The 14,958-nt window shown below is 40.0% G+C and overlaps 1 protein-coding gene across 1 annotated transcript in view; it reads left to right on the forward strand.

The window, feature by feature from the left end:
- The window catches only part of prkx (protein kinase X-linked), a 92,276-nt gene that overhangs the window by 64,496 nt on the left and 12,822 nt on the right, over positions 1 to 14,958 (forward strand). The window contains exon 6 of the mRNA XM_048597877.1: positions 2,435 to 2,492. Coding sequence (XP_048453834.1) covers positions 2,435 to 2,492 — 58 coding nt within the window. The remainder of the gene's footprint in view (positions 1 to 2,434; positions 2,493 to 14,958) is intronic.

Here is a 14,958-nt window from a genome sequence, read left to right on the forward strand (position 1 = left end):
TAAAGGGACGCCTGGAAAATGGGAAGCCTTCAAAAACAAGATAACGAGAGTCCAGAGACAGTATGTTCCTGTTAGGGTGAAGGGCAAGGCTTGTAGGTGTAGGGAATGCTGGATGACTAGAGAAATTGAGGTTTTGGTCAAGATAAAGAAGGAAGCATATGTCAGGTATAGACAGCAGAAATCAAGTGACATGAGATAGCTTTGGCAAATAGGGTTAAGGAGAATTTAAAGGGATTCTATAAATACATTAAGGACAAAGGATAAGTAGTGGGAGAGAATAGGGTCCCCTTAAAGATCAACAAGGCCACCTTTGCAGAAACTACAGGAGAGGGGGTACATATTAAATGAGTATTTTGCATCAGTTTTTACTGTGGAAAAGGATATGGAAGATAGAGAACATAGGGAAATAAATAGCGACATCTTGAAAAATGTCCATTTTGCAGAGGAGGTGCTGGACGTCTTAAGATGCTCTAAAGGTGGATAACTCCATGGGACCTTATCAGGTGTACCCTAAACTCTGTGGGAAGTTAGGGAAGAGATTGCTGCGTCCCTTGCTGAGATATTTGTATCATCAATAGCCACAGATAAGGTGCTGGAAGGTGAGAGGTTGGCTAATGTGGTGCCACTATTTAAGAAAGGTGTCGAAGAAAAGCCAGGGAACTATAGACTGGTGAGCCTGACATTGGTGGTGTGCAGGTTTTTGGAGGGAATCCTGAGGGAAAGGATTTACATGTGTTTGCAAAGCAAGAACTGATGAGGAATAGTCATCATGGCTTTGTTAATGGGAAGTTATGCCTCTTAAACTTGAGTATTTTTTGAAGAAGTAACAAAGGATTGATGACAGCAGAGAGGTAGATGTGATCTATATGGACTACAGTATGGCGTTTGACAAGGTTCCTCATGGTAGATTAATTAGCAAGGTTAGATCACACTGAATAGAGGGAGAATTAGCTATTTGAATACAGCTAACTGGTTTGAGGGTAGAAGACAGGCTGGTGATGAAGGGTTGCTTTTCAGACTGGAGGCCTGTGACCAGCAGTGTGCCACAAAGATCGGTGCTGAGTCCGCTGCTTTTTATCATTCAAATAAATGATTTGGATGTGAAGCTAAGACATATGGTTAGTAAGTTTGCAGATGACATCAAAATTGGAGATGTAGTGGGCAGCAAAGAAGGTTACCTCAGAGTACAATGGGATCTTGATCAGATGGGCCTACGGGACGAGGATTGGCAGATGGAGTTTAATTTAGATAAATGTGAGGTGCTGCGTTGTGGAAAGGCAAATCAGGACAGGACTTATGCACTTAATGGTAAGGCCCTGGGGAGTGTTGCTGAACAGTGACCTTGCAGTGCAGGTTCATAGTTCGTTGAAAATGGAGTTGTGGGTAGATAAGATAGTGAGGAAGGTGTTTGGTATGTTTGCCTTTATTGGTCAGTGCATTGAGTCTAGGAGTTGGGAGGTCATGTTGCACCTGTACAGGTCATTGGTTAGGCCACTTTTGGAATACTGCATTCAGTTCTGGTCTCCCTGCTATAGGAAGGATACTGTGAGACTTGAAAGCGCTCAGAAAAGATTTGTGGATGTTGCCAGGGTTGGAGGGTTTGAGTTATAGGAGAGGCTCAAAAGGCTGGGGCAATTTTCCCTGGAGCGTTGGAGGCTGAGGGGTGACCTGACAGAGATTTATAAAAAAATGAGGGGCATAGATAGGGTAAATAGACAAACGGTCTTTTCCCCGAGGTGAGGGAGTCCAAAACCAGAGGGCATAGGCTTAAGTGGAGAGGGGAACGATTTAAAAAAGGACCTTTTTTCACGCAGAGGGTGGTGCATGTATGGAATGAGCTGCCTGAGGAAGCGATGGAGGCTGGTACAATTACAATATTTAAAAGGCATCTGGATGGGTGTACGAATAGCAAGAGTTTAGAGGAATATGGGCCAAATGCTGGCAAATGGGACTAAGTTTATTTAGGATATCTGGTCAGCATGAAAGAGTTGGACTGAAGGGTCTGTTTCTGTGTTGTATATCTCTATGACTCTGACAATTGTCATGATTTTGGCCAGATTTTTTGTTTTATTTTATCCTCTAGTCTCTGCTTCGAGATACCTGGAACCATGAAACAAGAGTTCTAGCAATACATTTTTAAAAAGGGAAATGGAACATTTATAATTCATCCATGCTAAGCTTCTGTTTCAGATTAATTTGTACAAAATTATGATTTCAATTCTTGGGTTATTCTTTCAATTGTTTAAAATGTCAGTCTTTGTAAAAAAAAAAAAATTACATGACCTCTAATTTGACATTGAATGTATTTTAGAAAACTTTGACTATATTAACATTCTGTTTATACATCTTCAAATAAGGTCTGTTAATGTTGACCAGATCTGTTGCTGTATAGGAAGTAATTTTTTTGATGTTACATGTAATTTTTTTGTTTCAGAGATCTCATCAAAAAGCTTCTAGTTATTGACCGGACAAGACGATTAGGGAACATGAAGGTAAGCGACAGGTGCAGAAATAAAAATTATGAAGTAACCTTAGATTCATTGAATTTTATTTGAAACTACATATTTAAAAGTTAGTGTTCCACTGTTCTATAAGATGGTTGTTGCGAACCATTCATTATGTTTAATTGTGTGCAAGCGTCAATGCTGTTGGAGGAAACTGTACTTTCTGAATAGATCAACACATGATACTTGTACACTTACTCTTTAATTTTACTTCTGTGATGAATGCTTTTTGGTACTGCTGACCAAAGATGATTTGGGAACAAATGACTTGAGTAAAGATCACTCTTGCTGTCTTGTGTGCTGTTTCTTGTGTGTGCGCACACCCCTCCTTCACATCTCCATTCTCCAGTACTACTTTCTGTGAAGAATGCTGTGTACAGTCCCCGCTTCCTATCATAAGTCTGCTAGAACAGAACACTTTCAAAGGGAAGAGGAGCTGATTTGGAAGAGAAGTTAAAACATGCGAGTCTGGAAGGCAGAGGAAACATAGGCTAAAAAAGAAGTAGTGAATTTCACAAGGCTAAATAGTCACAAACCTAATCAAAGAAGCAATGATAGCAGTGAGGAGAAATGATATCTTAGAAGGATCAAGGAGGCCAAATGTCTAAAAGTAAATGCACAAGAGAGGCAAACGTGGTGCCTACAAGCTTTCACACAGTCAGTGAGGTATATAGGATAAAATATGTTGTCAAGTTTCAGAGAAATACAATAAATAAGGCATTAATTGTCGAGGATTTTAACTGCTTAAAAAATAACTGGTATAGTTTGAATCTGCAAGGTAGAGAGGGAACAAATTTCTTAAATTGTATCCAGGACAGCTTTCTTAATCAATGGACAGAAGACCCAACAAGGAAAAGTTTTGGACCTAGTATTGAGAAAGGAGCCCAAGTCGGTGAGACGTTTGTCAGTAGGGAAGCATTTTGGTTATAATGACTGTAACTCTAAGATTTAGGATAGTTGTGGAAAAGACTGTAAGACTTAGTAGCAAAAGCAGACCATGGAGTTTGCTCCACTATTTAATGGAATCATAATTGATCTGATAATCCTCGTATCCATTTTCCTGCCTTTTTGTCATAAGCATTGATTCCCTTACTGATCAGAAATCTGTCAATTTCAGCCTTGAATTTGTTTAACACCCAGCCTCTACTGCCCTCTGATAACGAATACCGCAGATTCACTACCCACTGAGATTATACCCTCTGGCCCCAGACTCTGCCATCTACCTTGTCAAGTTCTGTATGGATCTTGTGTGTATCAGTAAGGGGGTGCCCCTCATTTTTATAAATTCCACAGAGTAGAATCCAAACGTACTCAACCTCTCCTCATAATGCAGTGCTTCCATACCTTGGATAACCTAGTGAACCTTCTCTAAACTGCTTCCAATGCCAGCCTATCTTTATGTAGATAAGGGGACCAAAACTGTTGGCACTGTTCCAGGTATGGTCTAACTTGTGCTTTGTATGGTTTTAGCAAGACTTTGCTATTTTTATATTCTAATCCCTTTGAAATAAAAGGCAAAACTCCATTTGCCTTTCCTAATCAAAGGACAAAGTTTAGAATTAAGCGATTAAAAAAGTTAATGGCAGGTACTGAAGGCTGAATATGGTAAAGCCTTAAAGGAGTATGAAAAGTGCAGGGGGTGCACTTGAAGATGGAAGTTAGAAAGCAAAGAGCACATACAAAAACAGTAGAATAAAGGAAAAGCTGAAGTGTGTTTTTAAAAAATTATATTAAAAAAAAGAGAATAACACACTAGAGAAGGAGTAGGGACCATAGAGGTAATCGGAGTGTACCCAGAATATGTGGACACTGTCCGCAGTGAACACTTTGTCTCAGTCTTCACGTCGGAAAAGTGTGGCATAGATATAGATATCAGGCTGGAGGACTGTAAAGAGTTAGAAAAAATTAACAGAGAGAAAATGTATTACAGTGGCCTTAAAAGTGGTTCAATCTGCAAATCTGGATTAAATGTATCCAAAGTTTTTGAGAGAGATAGGAGAGGAATTATCGGGGGGCCTGGCAAAAGTTTTCAAATCTTGTCTAGCTCATGCGTGGTGCCAGAGCACTAAAGGATTGCTAACATTGTCCCATTATTTAAAATAAAAAGCGAAGAAGGGATAGATCAGGAAATTAGAGGCCAGCGAGTCTAACCTAATGGTGAAGTTAGCAGAAAGAATTCTGAGGGACAGTATACATCCATACTGGAATGACAGTTTAATCTCGGATAGTCAGCATGGATTTGTTAAAGGATGGTCAGGTCTGACTAAGTTGATTGAATTTTTATTTGAGGAGCTATCAGAGAGTGTTGGTGAGGGTATGCGTGGACTTTAGTAAGGCTTTTGAGAGGGTATTTCATGGCACACTGATTAAGAAAGTAAGAGCCTGTGGGATCCAAGGCAGAGTGGACTCAGAATCCAAAGTTGACTAAGAGACAGGGTCAGAGGATGATGGCAGAGGGAGGTTTCTGTAACTGTAAGTCTGATCCAGTAAGGTCCCGCAGGTTTCTGTGCTGGGTCCCTTGCTATTAAGGTATATTAACGCTTTGAGCATACGTGTAGGGCATATGATGATGTTGTTCATGAATGACATGAAAATTGGGAGGGTGATAAACATTGAGGATGATAGCAACAAATACGAGATGGCAAATGGAATTCGTGCCAAAACAGTGAGATAATGCATTTGGGGAGGGCTAACAAGGCAAGGGATTGCATTGTGAGTGGTAGGAGCCTGGAAAGTGCTGAAGAATAGGAGGACCTTGGTGTTCATGTCCACGGACTCCTGAAGATAGGGCAGGAAGATGAAGTGGTTAAGAAGACATTGAAGCACTTGTCTTGTATTCTCCACCTTGAATAATAAAGAGCAAGGAGGTTATGCTAGAACTGGTTGGCCAAAAGTGGAGTACTCCGTACGATTTGGTCACCACATTATAGAAAGGATCTGATTGCAACTAGAGAGGGTACAAAGGATTTATCAGGATTACTGCCCTTTTCAGAAATTTGCACTGTCACAAATTCCAGCTTTAATAAATTGTCAATTGCATTTCAACGAAGGAGCACTATTAAAGAATGTTAGTTTTGTACTTATTCTAATAATTTTATTGAAAATTTTAAAAATCACTTGTCAATAAAAAAAAGTTAGCACAGAGCAACCTACCATTGAGGTGCATTAGAAACCGTACAAGTCAAAGGAGGAGAGATTGTGCGATGTAGACCTTGGTAGATTTGGATTTTAACGGTCATCTTTAAAGATGAAGAGGCTGAAGGGTCGCAAGGTGGAACCCCTGAAAGTGGGGTCTAAGAGGCTGTAGGATATGCATGTAGCTATTGTCATACAGAAGTTCAGTGAGAAAGTGAGGCACGAAGCCCTAGGCAAGTTGTTAGCAAGGGACAAGGATATTACATCTGATAAATTAAGAGACTGGGTGCCATTTTGGGTAAAAACGTTGGCAGTGGATTGGGAGTCAGGGTGGCAAGGACAAAATGGACAAGAACAATTTGTTGCAAGATTGAATTGTATCATTTTGGATCAACTAATCATAATAGGACCGAAAGAACAGGGTGCCAAAAGGAAAGTCATTGATTTCAGCAAGCTGTGAAGTAATCTGAAAGATTTTTCATCTTGAGGCAAGGAATGGAAACTTGAGCTAGGCCAAGTAGCCAGTCTTAGTTATGATGAGTGTATGGACTGTATTCCAAATATGTCATCTCTATGGTTACAGATGTTGACTGGTTGTGCCTATGCACAGTGAGACTGAAAGATTAGTATTTGCTAGTGGCACAATTACAACTAGTGATTTTCTTAAAGTGAAGCCCAATTTGTCAAGTAAGTGTTTGATTTTCAAGATATAAATTATGTATAGTAGTTGTGTATTAGTGGAATGCCTTAATGCAAAATCTCACAATTTTCATTGTCATTAAAGAAGTTATTGTAATCTTTTTAAAAAAGCCTGTTGAAGTAAACTGTCAAATCAACCGTCTTCAATGATATAGGTGATCTTTAACAATAGGCTTTTCCATTCCTGTAATTAATTTGATTATGAATATAATTCTTTTCCGAGAAGTACACAAATATTGTATACATGGAGCAAATCTAATAAGACAGTTTGAATTGTTACCAATGGTAATTGTACACGATAAAACTTCATGTTGGGCATATTACACTACACTATGTCTGTATAATTTGTGGTTTCTGTCCTGCAGATTATTATAGTAGTAATATTTTATTGACATTTTTATCTTCAAGGAGCATTATCATGCGTCGGGCTGAAGAAAATTTGTTTTAACCTTTAACAGAACTTTTCGTTATTCATTCATAAATTTCATCTTTGTTAGCTGGGCCAACATTTATTGTCAATCCCAAGATACCCTTGAGAAAATGGTGATGATTAGCCTCCTTAAACTGCTGCAGTTCAGTTTCCTATAAGTTCCCCCAGAATGTTCTAAAGAAAGGAACTCCAGGATTTTGATCCAACTACGCTGAAGGAACATAAAAAATAGGAACAGGAGTAGGCCATTTGACCCATGAAATCTGCTTTACCATTCAACATGATCATGGCTGATCTTTTTATTCTCTTGTGGAGCCACCATTTATTGCTCGTCCCTAATTATCCTTGAGAAGGTAGTCATGAGCTGCCTTCTTGAACCGCTGCAGTCTGTGTGCTATCTCAATGCAATACTCCTGTTCTCTCCTTATACCCTTTGACTCCTTTGGCTTATAGGAATCTATATTTTATCTATCTCAGTCTATTGCTACCTAGTTTTGGATGCCAAGACCAGGGGAAACCTCATCTCTGAATCCAGTCTGGTCAGAATTTTATACATTTCGATCTGATTTCCTGTTATTCTTGGTGAACCTATGCAATTTCTCTATGACAAGTACGTTTCCTTAGGTAAGGAGACCAGGGCAGGTTAGAACGTGATCGTGGCTCAGTGGTTAGCACTGCTGCCTCAGTGCCAGAGACCCATATTCGATTCCAACCTCAGGCTGTGTGGAGCTTGCACATTCTCCCCATGTCTACATGGGCTCCTCCAGATGCTCTGGTTTCCTCCCATAATCCAAAGATGTGCAGATTAGGTGGATGGGCCATGCCAAATCACCTACAGTGTCCAGGGATGTGCAGGCTAAGTGGATTAGCCATGGGAAATGCAGGCATAGAGTAGGGGGTGTGGGTCTGGGTGGAATGCTCTTTTAGAGGGTCAGTGTAGACTCAATGGGTTGAATGGCCTGCTCCCACACTGCAGGGATTCTATTCTGTGATTCTATGAACTGACTCTGTGGTGTGGTGATGTCAAGCTTGTCTTTATGATGGACATCGAAGTCCTCCGCACAGAGTACATGCTGCACTCTCACCACCCTTAATATTTTGTTCAAGTGGTGTTAAACATGGAGGAGCACCGATTAATCAACTGAATGGTGGTGGTGCAGGGGTTGGTGGTAGATCAAGTGAAGAACAGGAGTTTTCTTTTCCCACATTTGACCTAGTGCCATGAGACCTCGTGGGGCTCTGAATTCATGTTGAGGACTCCCAGAGCAACTCCCTCCCGATTGCATACCACTGTGCTGGCACCAGGTATGGTATTAAGCTGTCTCAATCATTTGTGTGACATATAATTCCATAAGTGTAACTGTCAGACTGTTGCTCTAATCCAGGAAGCGCGCTCCATTTTGGCAGGAGCCCCCAGCTGTTGGCAAGGAAGACCTTACAGGGACAACAAAGCTGAGTGTGCGGTTGTCATTTCTGATGCCAAGGTTTTGCTGGGTCATCCATCTGGTTCGTTTCTTTAATTGATACTGAATGGCTCGTCAGGGCACTTAACAGAACCTTATGACTCTATTTTTGGAGTTGCACATTTGCCAAACCAGGCAAGGACAGATGATTCTCTTCTGTAAAGAAACTGATGAGTTTTTAACGACAACCAACCTTTATTAGATTTGTATTACCCTACAATGTGTGCTTTCTTAAAAGAAATCTTGAGATTTTGAATTTTGCAACAAATTGCCTTAACTGCTCATCTCCCTTAAGGCACTATTATTAACAGCTTTACCCTTAAACTGTAGCTTCAGCTTATAATGTTTCTTGCCCATTCAGAGATTATGGCCCACCAGACAGGACAGAATTTCATAGTTTACTTAGTTTGACCAAATTCTATAAATAGAACCCATATAATTATAGTTATCGTTATTTTTGTGGAGTAACGTATTTACAAGCTGTTGTATTTTACCCTTGAAGCAGCTGCAAATCATTTAAATTTAATGCAACAAGTTGAGGGTTAAATTACTTGTAGACTGTCAGTTTTATGCGTAATCACTCACTCTTCTCGTGAGCAAAATTAATGAGAATGTGAAGTTTCAGTTAAACTTGTATACAGTTCAAATTGCTGAGTAGTTACATTACAGGGTTGCATTTATCAGCAGGATAGCCCAGAGTAACACTTGTTTTTAATTAAATTGGCGACACTAGAGTTACTGTACTTAAGTTACAGAATTACTTTAGAGCAATGACAGATGTCTTAAGTTCAGCTGAAATAAGTTGACACACAGTGATTGAAATTTGGTTTTGGGTTAGGATGATATTAATAAATTGATTGTGAATATTTCAATTTTTTTTAAAAGAACTGAAAATTCGGCTAGGTGCAAATTTTGTTCACCTTAATCATTTGATAGTTGTTTTGACATAGCTTTTGAATTTGACATGCTAATTCCAGTAACTATTTGAAAGTTTTTTTTTGTTACAAAATAAATCCGCAGGTGCAGTTATACCATGATTTGCAATTTTCCCTTGGATGCATAACATTAGAAATCTGCCAAACACGATGTCCATTCTCCACATATGACTGCCTGTGGCCTGATTTTCATCAACATATTATCATTCAACCATCCCAGTGTAGCAATTAGCTGAAACTGCAACAGCTGAATCCTAGTACTTTAAGTTTTTCAAGTTCTGTTTTGTACATCAGAAGAGTACTTCCATGTTACGTTTGCAATGTGTTTAGTACATCTCTGCAATTCCCCCAACTTAACTGATTGCAATGCTTGTCGACTGGATATTATTAGTGTGGCTTCCAGATTTACTTGTCATCTTTTAACTGAACCCATATAACAGTAATTAGAATTTGAATTTTCCACAAGCACAAGAGTAGAGTCAGTAGTTTCATGTTCTTAATTGCAAGCAATAAAATGTTGCCTTAGTCGGTTGTTGACTGGAATAATATGTGGAATGATTCCGAACTGCTTTTTTTAAAATCCCATTGTAAAGTAATTGGCACGTTGGGTGACTGTTAACTTTAGTCTACGTCAATTTAACAAATTTATTTGATAGCAATCATGGTAGGTTTGTCCAGTGAGAGAGATATATGTAGCTAAAATCAAAGAAATCGGAATTTTCACGGGCTAAGTTTGATGAAATTGGTTGGCAGGAGTCCCATTCTTCAATCTTTCTTCATATATATCCTTTAGAATTTTTGTCACTGATTTTGCACCCTGCACCCCCCCCCCCACCCCAAACCATTCCCGTGGGATGAGGGCTGGCTAGGCAGCAGTTATTGCCCATCCGTAATTACCCAGAGGCTGGTTATGAGTCAACCACATTCCTGTGGGTCTGGAGTTACATGTAGGCCAGACCAGGTAAGTTCCTTCCCTAAATGGCATTAGTGAACCAGATGGGTTTTTCCAACAATCGACAATGGATTTATGGTCATCATTAGACTCTTAGTTCCAGATATTTATTGAATTCAAATTCCACCATCTGCCTTGGCAGGATTCGAACCCGGGTCCCCAGAACATTATTTGGGACTCTGGATTAACAGTCCAGCGATAATACGACGAGGCCATTGCCTCCCCTAAACCTACATCCCTTTAAAACTATTATAGATATTGTATCTGCCACTGTTTCTTGGAGGATTTTCCTTCTCCTGCCAAGCCTATGTTTAAAAGAAATTCTTGTCAATTTTACCTTGTTCTTTTTCTGATCTTAAAATTTACCTTTTGTAAACATTATTTACAAATAAAAAGTTATTATTTAGTTCACTAAAACCACTCTTACATGATAGAGATATCCAAATGTATGCCATCATAGTCCAATTTTCAGAGCTTCTCCTGTCATTATGTTACTTAATTGCTATACCTTGTCCTCATCCTCTTCCATTTTCACTGTCTCCTTCAAAATTCAAAACAAATTGCATCTTGTGACGTTTTGACTCATTAGTTGCCCTCTTCAGTGGGGATAGCATCCAATTCCCTTGAGGGTAAATGCTAGGTCGCCTTTTAAGTGTAGGACAGAGAGAATGCTTGTTCATAAACTGTATGCCAAACTATTATCTTCAGAATGAAATGTATCCTTGCGTATAAATGACTCAGCACTTACTGCTTCCTGAGAGCTTTACCACTCATTCATTGAAATAATGTTTCTGTGCACTTGTTTTGCACATGCTGACTTTCAAGTGCAAGCCATGTCTTCTGGTTTAACTGCCATGGACAAAATGAAATGGTTCATTCTGTTCATTGTTCCCTTTTCCTCTGCTGCTGTGCGCATCCATGATAGGACATTGTACACCTGATCATTTTTCTCATGAAGATTTTTTTGCTCCATAGTGACACAAGGGCATGCCATGTTGTCAATAATGGCTGACTATGAATCTCTCTCGTTCTCACTGCCTGATGTGAGCATATGGAAGGATTTGCAGACTGATTAGCAAACTACTTGGTTGCTTCATGAACATTCCTTCTGTGGCCAGTACGTCCTGCAGTGGGACTTGAACCTATGGCTACTAGCCCAGCGGCAGAGGTGCTATAGCTGAGCCACAGACCTCTTTTGAACTCCAATAATCCTAAAGTGAAGAATTTATATAACTTCTCGGAACTTTTCTCCCGGTGAGAATATGTTCAGTATATTCAATTGATGATATTCCAATTCTTCAATTCGCACCTTCATTCTAAGACAAAAATACAAATTGCTGGAAGAGCTCAGCAAGTGTGGCAGCATCTGTGGAGAAAAATCAAAGTTAACGTTTCAGGTCAAGCAATTCTTCCTCAGTTCTTCGGGTTTTATATCACATCAATTCTATTTATTATGGAGTTACAGCGTCATAGAGCAGGTAAGCAGACCCTTTGGTCCAATTCATCCATGCTGAACAGACATTCCAATCTGACCTAGTCCCATTATTCAGCATTTGAGCCATATTCTTCTAAACCCTTCCTATTCGTATACCTGTGAACCCTTTCTATTCCTTTACCTATCCAGATGCCTTTTAAATGTTTTAATTGTACCCACTTCCACTGCTTCCTTTGGCAGCTCGTTCCATACACATACCACCCTCTGTGTGAAAAAGTTACCCCTTAGGTCCTTTTTTTAAATATTCTCCCTCCTCCATCACCACCACCACTACCTCCTCCTCATCCTCTCCCCCTGCCCCTCCACCACCACCACCACTACCTCCTCCTCCTCCTCCTCTTTCCCCCCCCCCCCACTTCACCTTAAGCCTATGACCCCTACCCTAGGAAAAAGATCTTTGGGTTGAAATATATTCACTGAGATACAGATACACTGAGAATTCAAATCAGGAAGTGTAAAGCAAGAAATACAAATTGCATTTAAATCATCCATAAAAAATGAGACTTCACCTTAGAAAATTAGTTTTTGAGGGCCACGGAGGCTATTCAGTAATAATTACATCCAGCAAAAATGCTCTCACTCTAATGCACTGATTCTGACTATTTCATCTTTTGTGCAGATGCAATTGTTATGTATTCCAAAGTTGATACTCTTGTAGTGATTTCAGTATCCTGCCTAATGCCAGCAACTACAATGACTTGTCTATTGGACAAGTGGAGTATTTCTGATGGAATATTCTGGTTGGATTCTGAGCTTTACCAATGCATGTGTGAATAGCAGCATCTGATGTCAGATCTGTCTTGTAATGACAACAAGTGCTGCTGGCTGCACTGCACTTGCCCATCATGCCTGCACTAGTTCCCTTACCTAGCGCCAGTCTCCTGCCTTTTTCCCATATCCTTGCGCACCATTTCTATCCAGATAATAATCCCATGCCCTCAAATGTCTCAATTGAACCTGCCTCCACCATATTTCCAGGCAGCGCATTCTATAACCTAACTAGTTGCTGTCTGAAAAGGTTTTTCCACGCATCATCCTTGCTTTGTTCGCATGTCACGTTAAATCTATGCAATTTCTTTTTTTTTCTTTTACAACAAGGAACAGATTATCTCTGTCTGCTCTAACCAGCTTTCTCATGATTTTAAAAACCTTTATCAAATCACCTCTCAGCTTTCTTCTGTCCAAGGAGAACAGGCCCAACTTCTTCAATCTGTCCTCATAACTGAAGTTTCTCCATTCCTGAAACCATTCTTGTAAATAGCTTCTGCACACTCTAATGTATTCACACATTTCCTCCAATGTGGCAGCCCACAGCAGTACACAGTATTCTAGCTGAGCTCTGACAAGCATCTTGTACAAGTTTAACATCACCTCCCTGTTCTTGTACTCTAAGTCCCTATTAATAAAGCCAAGAACACGGTTTGCTTTATGTGCTGCTGCTCTCCACCACCTGTCATGCTAGCTTCAATGATCTGTGCACATTTGCACCCAGGTCCCTGTGCTACTGCACCCACTTTAGTATATTGTAGTTTTTTTCTTACTATGAACCTGAGAGGAATCTAGAAATGATTACAAACTCTTTTCATATTCTGAGGAAAGCTGGGAAGGTTTGTGCTTAGTTTAGTTTGTGACAATCAAACAATGAGTAAGAGGAGGCCGCACTGCCCTTGATCCTATCCCATCATGCAATAATGTCATGGCTGATCTAATTTTAACCTCAACTCTACGCTCTTGCATATCTCTGATAATCTTTCATCCCCTTGGTAATCAAGAATCTATTTACTTCCACCTTAAAATATTTAAATAATCTGCATCCACTGCCTTTTGAGGAAGGGAATTCCAAAGACTCCCAATCCTCTCAGTGAAAAAAAGCTTCCACATCTCGGTTTTAAATGGGTGCCCTCTTATTTTTAAACTTGACCCCTAGTTCTAGATTTTCTCACACTAGAAAGGATCTTGTATGTTTGAATTAAGTCATCTCTGACTCTTCTGAACTCCAGAGGATACAGACCTAGCCTGTCTAGCCTTTTCTCATAAGACAATCTGCTCATTCCAGTTAAAAGTTTCATTAACCTTCTCTGAGCTGCTCTCAACATATTAACATCGTTCCATAAGTACAGTGAACAATACTCTGCACAGAACTCTAGATGCGTTCTCACCAATGCCCTGCATAACTGAAGCATAACCTTCCTACTCTTGCGTTCACTTTGCCTTGCATTCTGCAACATTCTGTTAGCTTTCCTGATTACTTGCTGAATCTGCGTACAGACCTTTAATTCATATGCTATAACATCCAGATCTCTGCATCTGAGAGCTCTACAACATCTCACTATTTCAAGAATATGCATTCTTTTATTCTTTCTGCCAAAATTTGTAATTTCCCGCTTTTCCATAGTGTACTTGGTTTGCTAGATTTTTGCCTATTCAGTTAACCTCGCTACAGTACCTTTATAGTCTCCATATGTCCTCTTCACAATTCACTTTCCTACCTATCCTTGTCATCAGCAGATTTAGCTGTCATACCTTTGACCCTTTAATTCAAATCATTGATATAAATTGTACGAGTCGGTCCAGCACCAATCCCTGTGGCACACCACTCGTGACATCCTGCTAGCATGGTAAAAGACCCCTTTTCCCTACTTTCTGCATTATATAGTTGACTTTTGTTGCTTTAAATAAATCATCTAAAAGAAAAATGTCTCAGTCTGGGAGAGCATACTGGAAAGTGTACATGTCCTATTTGTAAATTTTCTGGCCATTCTAGATATTCCAACTCGTGGTGTAGCCCGAGTTCAGTACAGTAACAAAGGAACACGGCACTGTGGTCATTTGGAGGAGATCCAAAATTGACTGCCAAGGTAAATGTCAAAGGTCCCATGACACTATATTGAAGAAGACCAAGGGCCTGACCTATATTATTCCCTCAAAAACATCGCTAAATAGATTACTTGGTCATTATCTCATTGCTGCTTGTAGGATGTTGCTGTTTGCAAAATGGCTGTCATGTTTCCTACATTGTGAAACTGACTATACTTTGAGACTGTAAAAGACATGATACCAATGAAAAGAGATAACAAGGTGTAGAGCTGGATGAACACAGCAGGCCAAGCAGCATCAGAGGAGCAGGAAGGCTGATGTTTCGGGCCTAGACCCTTCTTCAGAAATGGGGGAGGGGAAGGGGGTTCTGAAATAAATAGAGAGGGGAGGCGGATAGAAGTTGGATAGAGGAGAAGATGGGTGGAGAGGAGACAGACAGGTCAAAGAGGCGGGGATGGAGCCAGTAAAGGTGAGTGTAGGTGGGGAGGTAGGGAGGAGATAGGTCAGTCCAGGGAGGATGGACAGGTC

This window comes from Rhincodon typus, chromosome 6, assembly GCF_021869965.1.
Source record: "Rhincodon typus isolate 14 chromosome 6, sRhiTyp1.1, whole genome shotgun sequence".
Classification (NCBI taxonomy): domain Eukaryota; kingdom Metazoa; phylum Chordata; class Chondrichthyes; order Orectolobiformes; family Rhincodontidae; genus Rhincodon; species Rhincodon typus.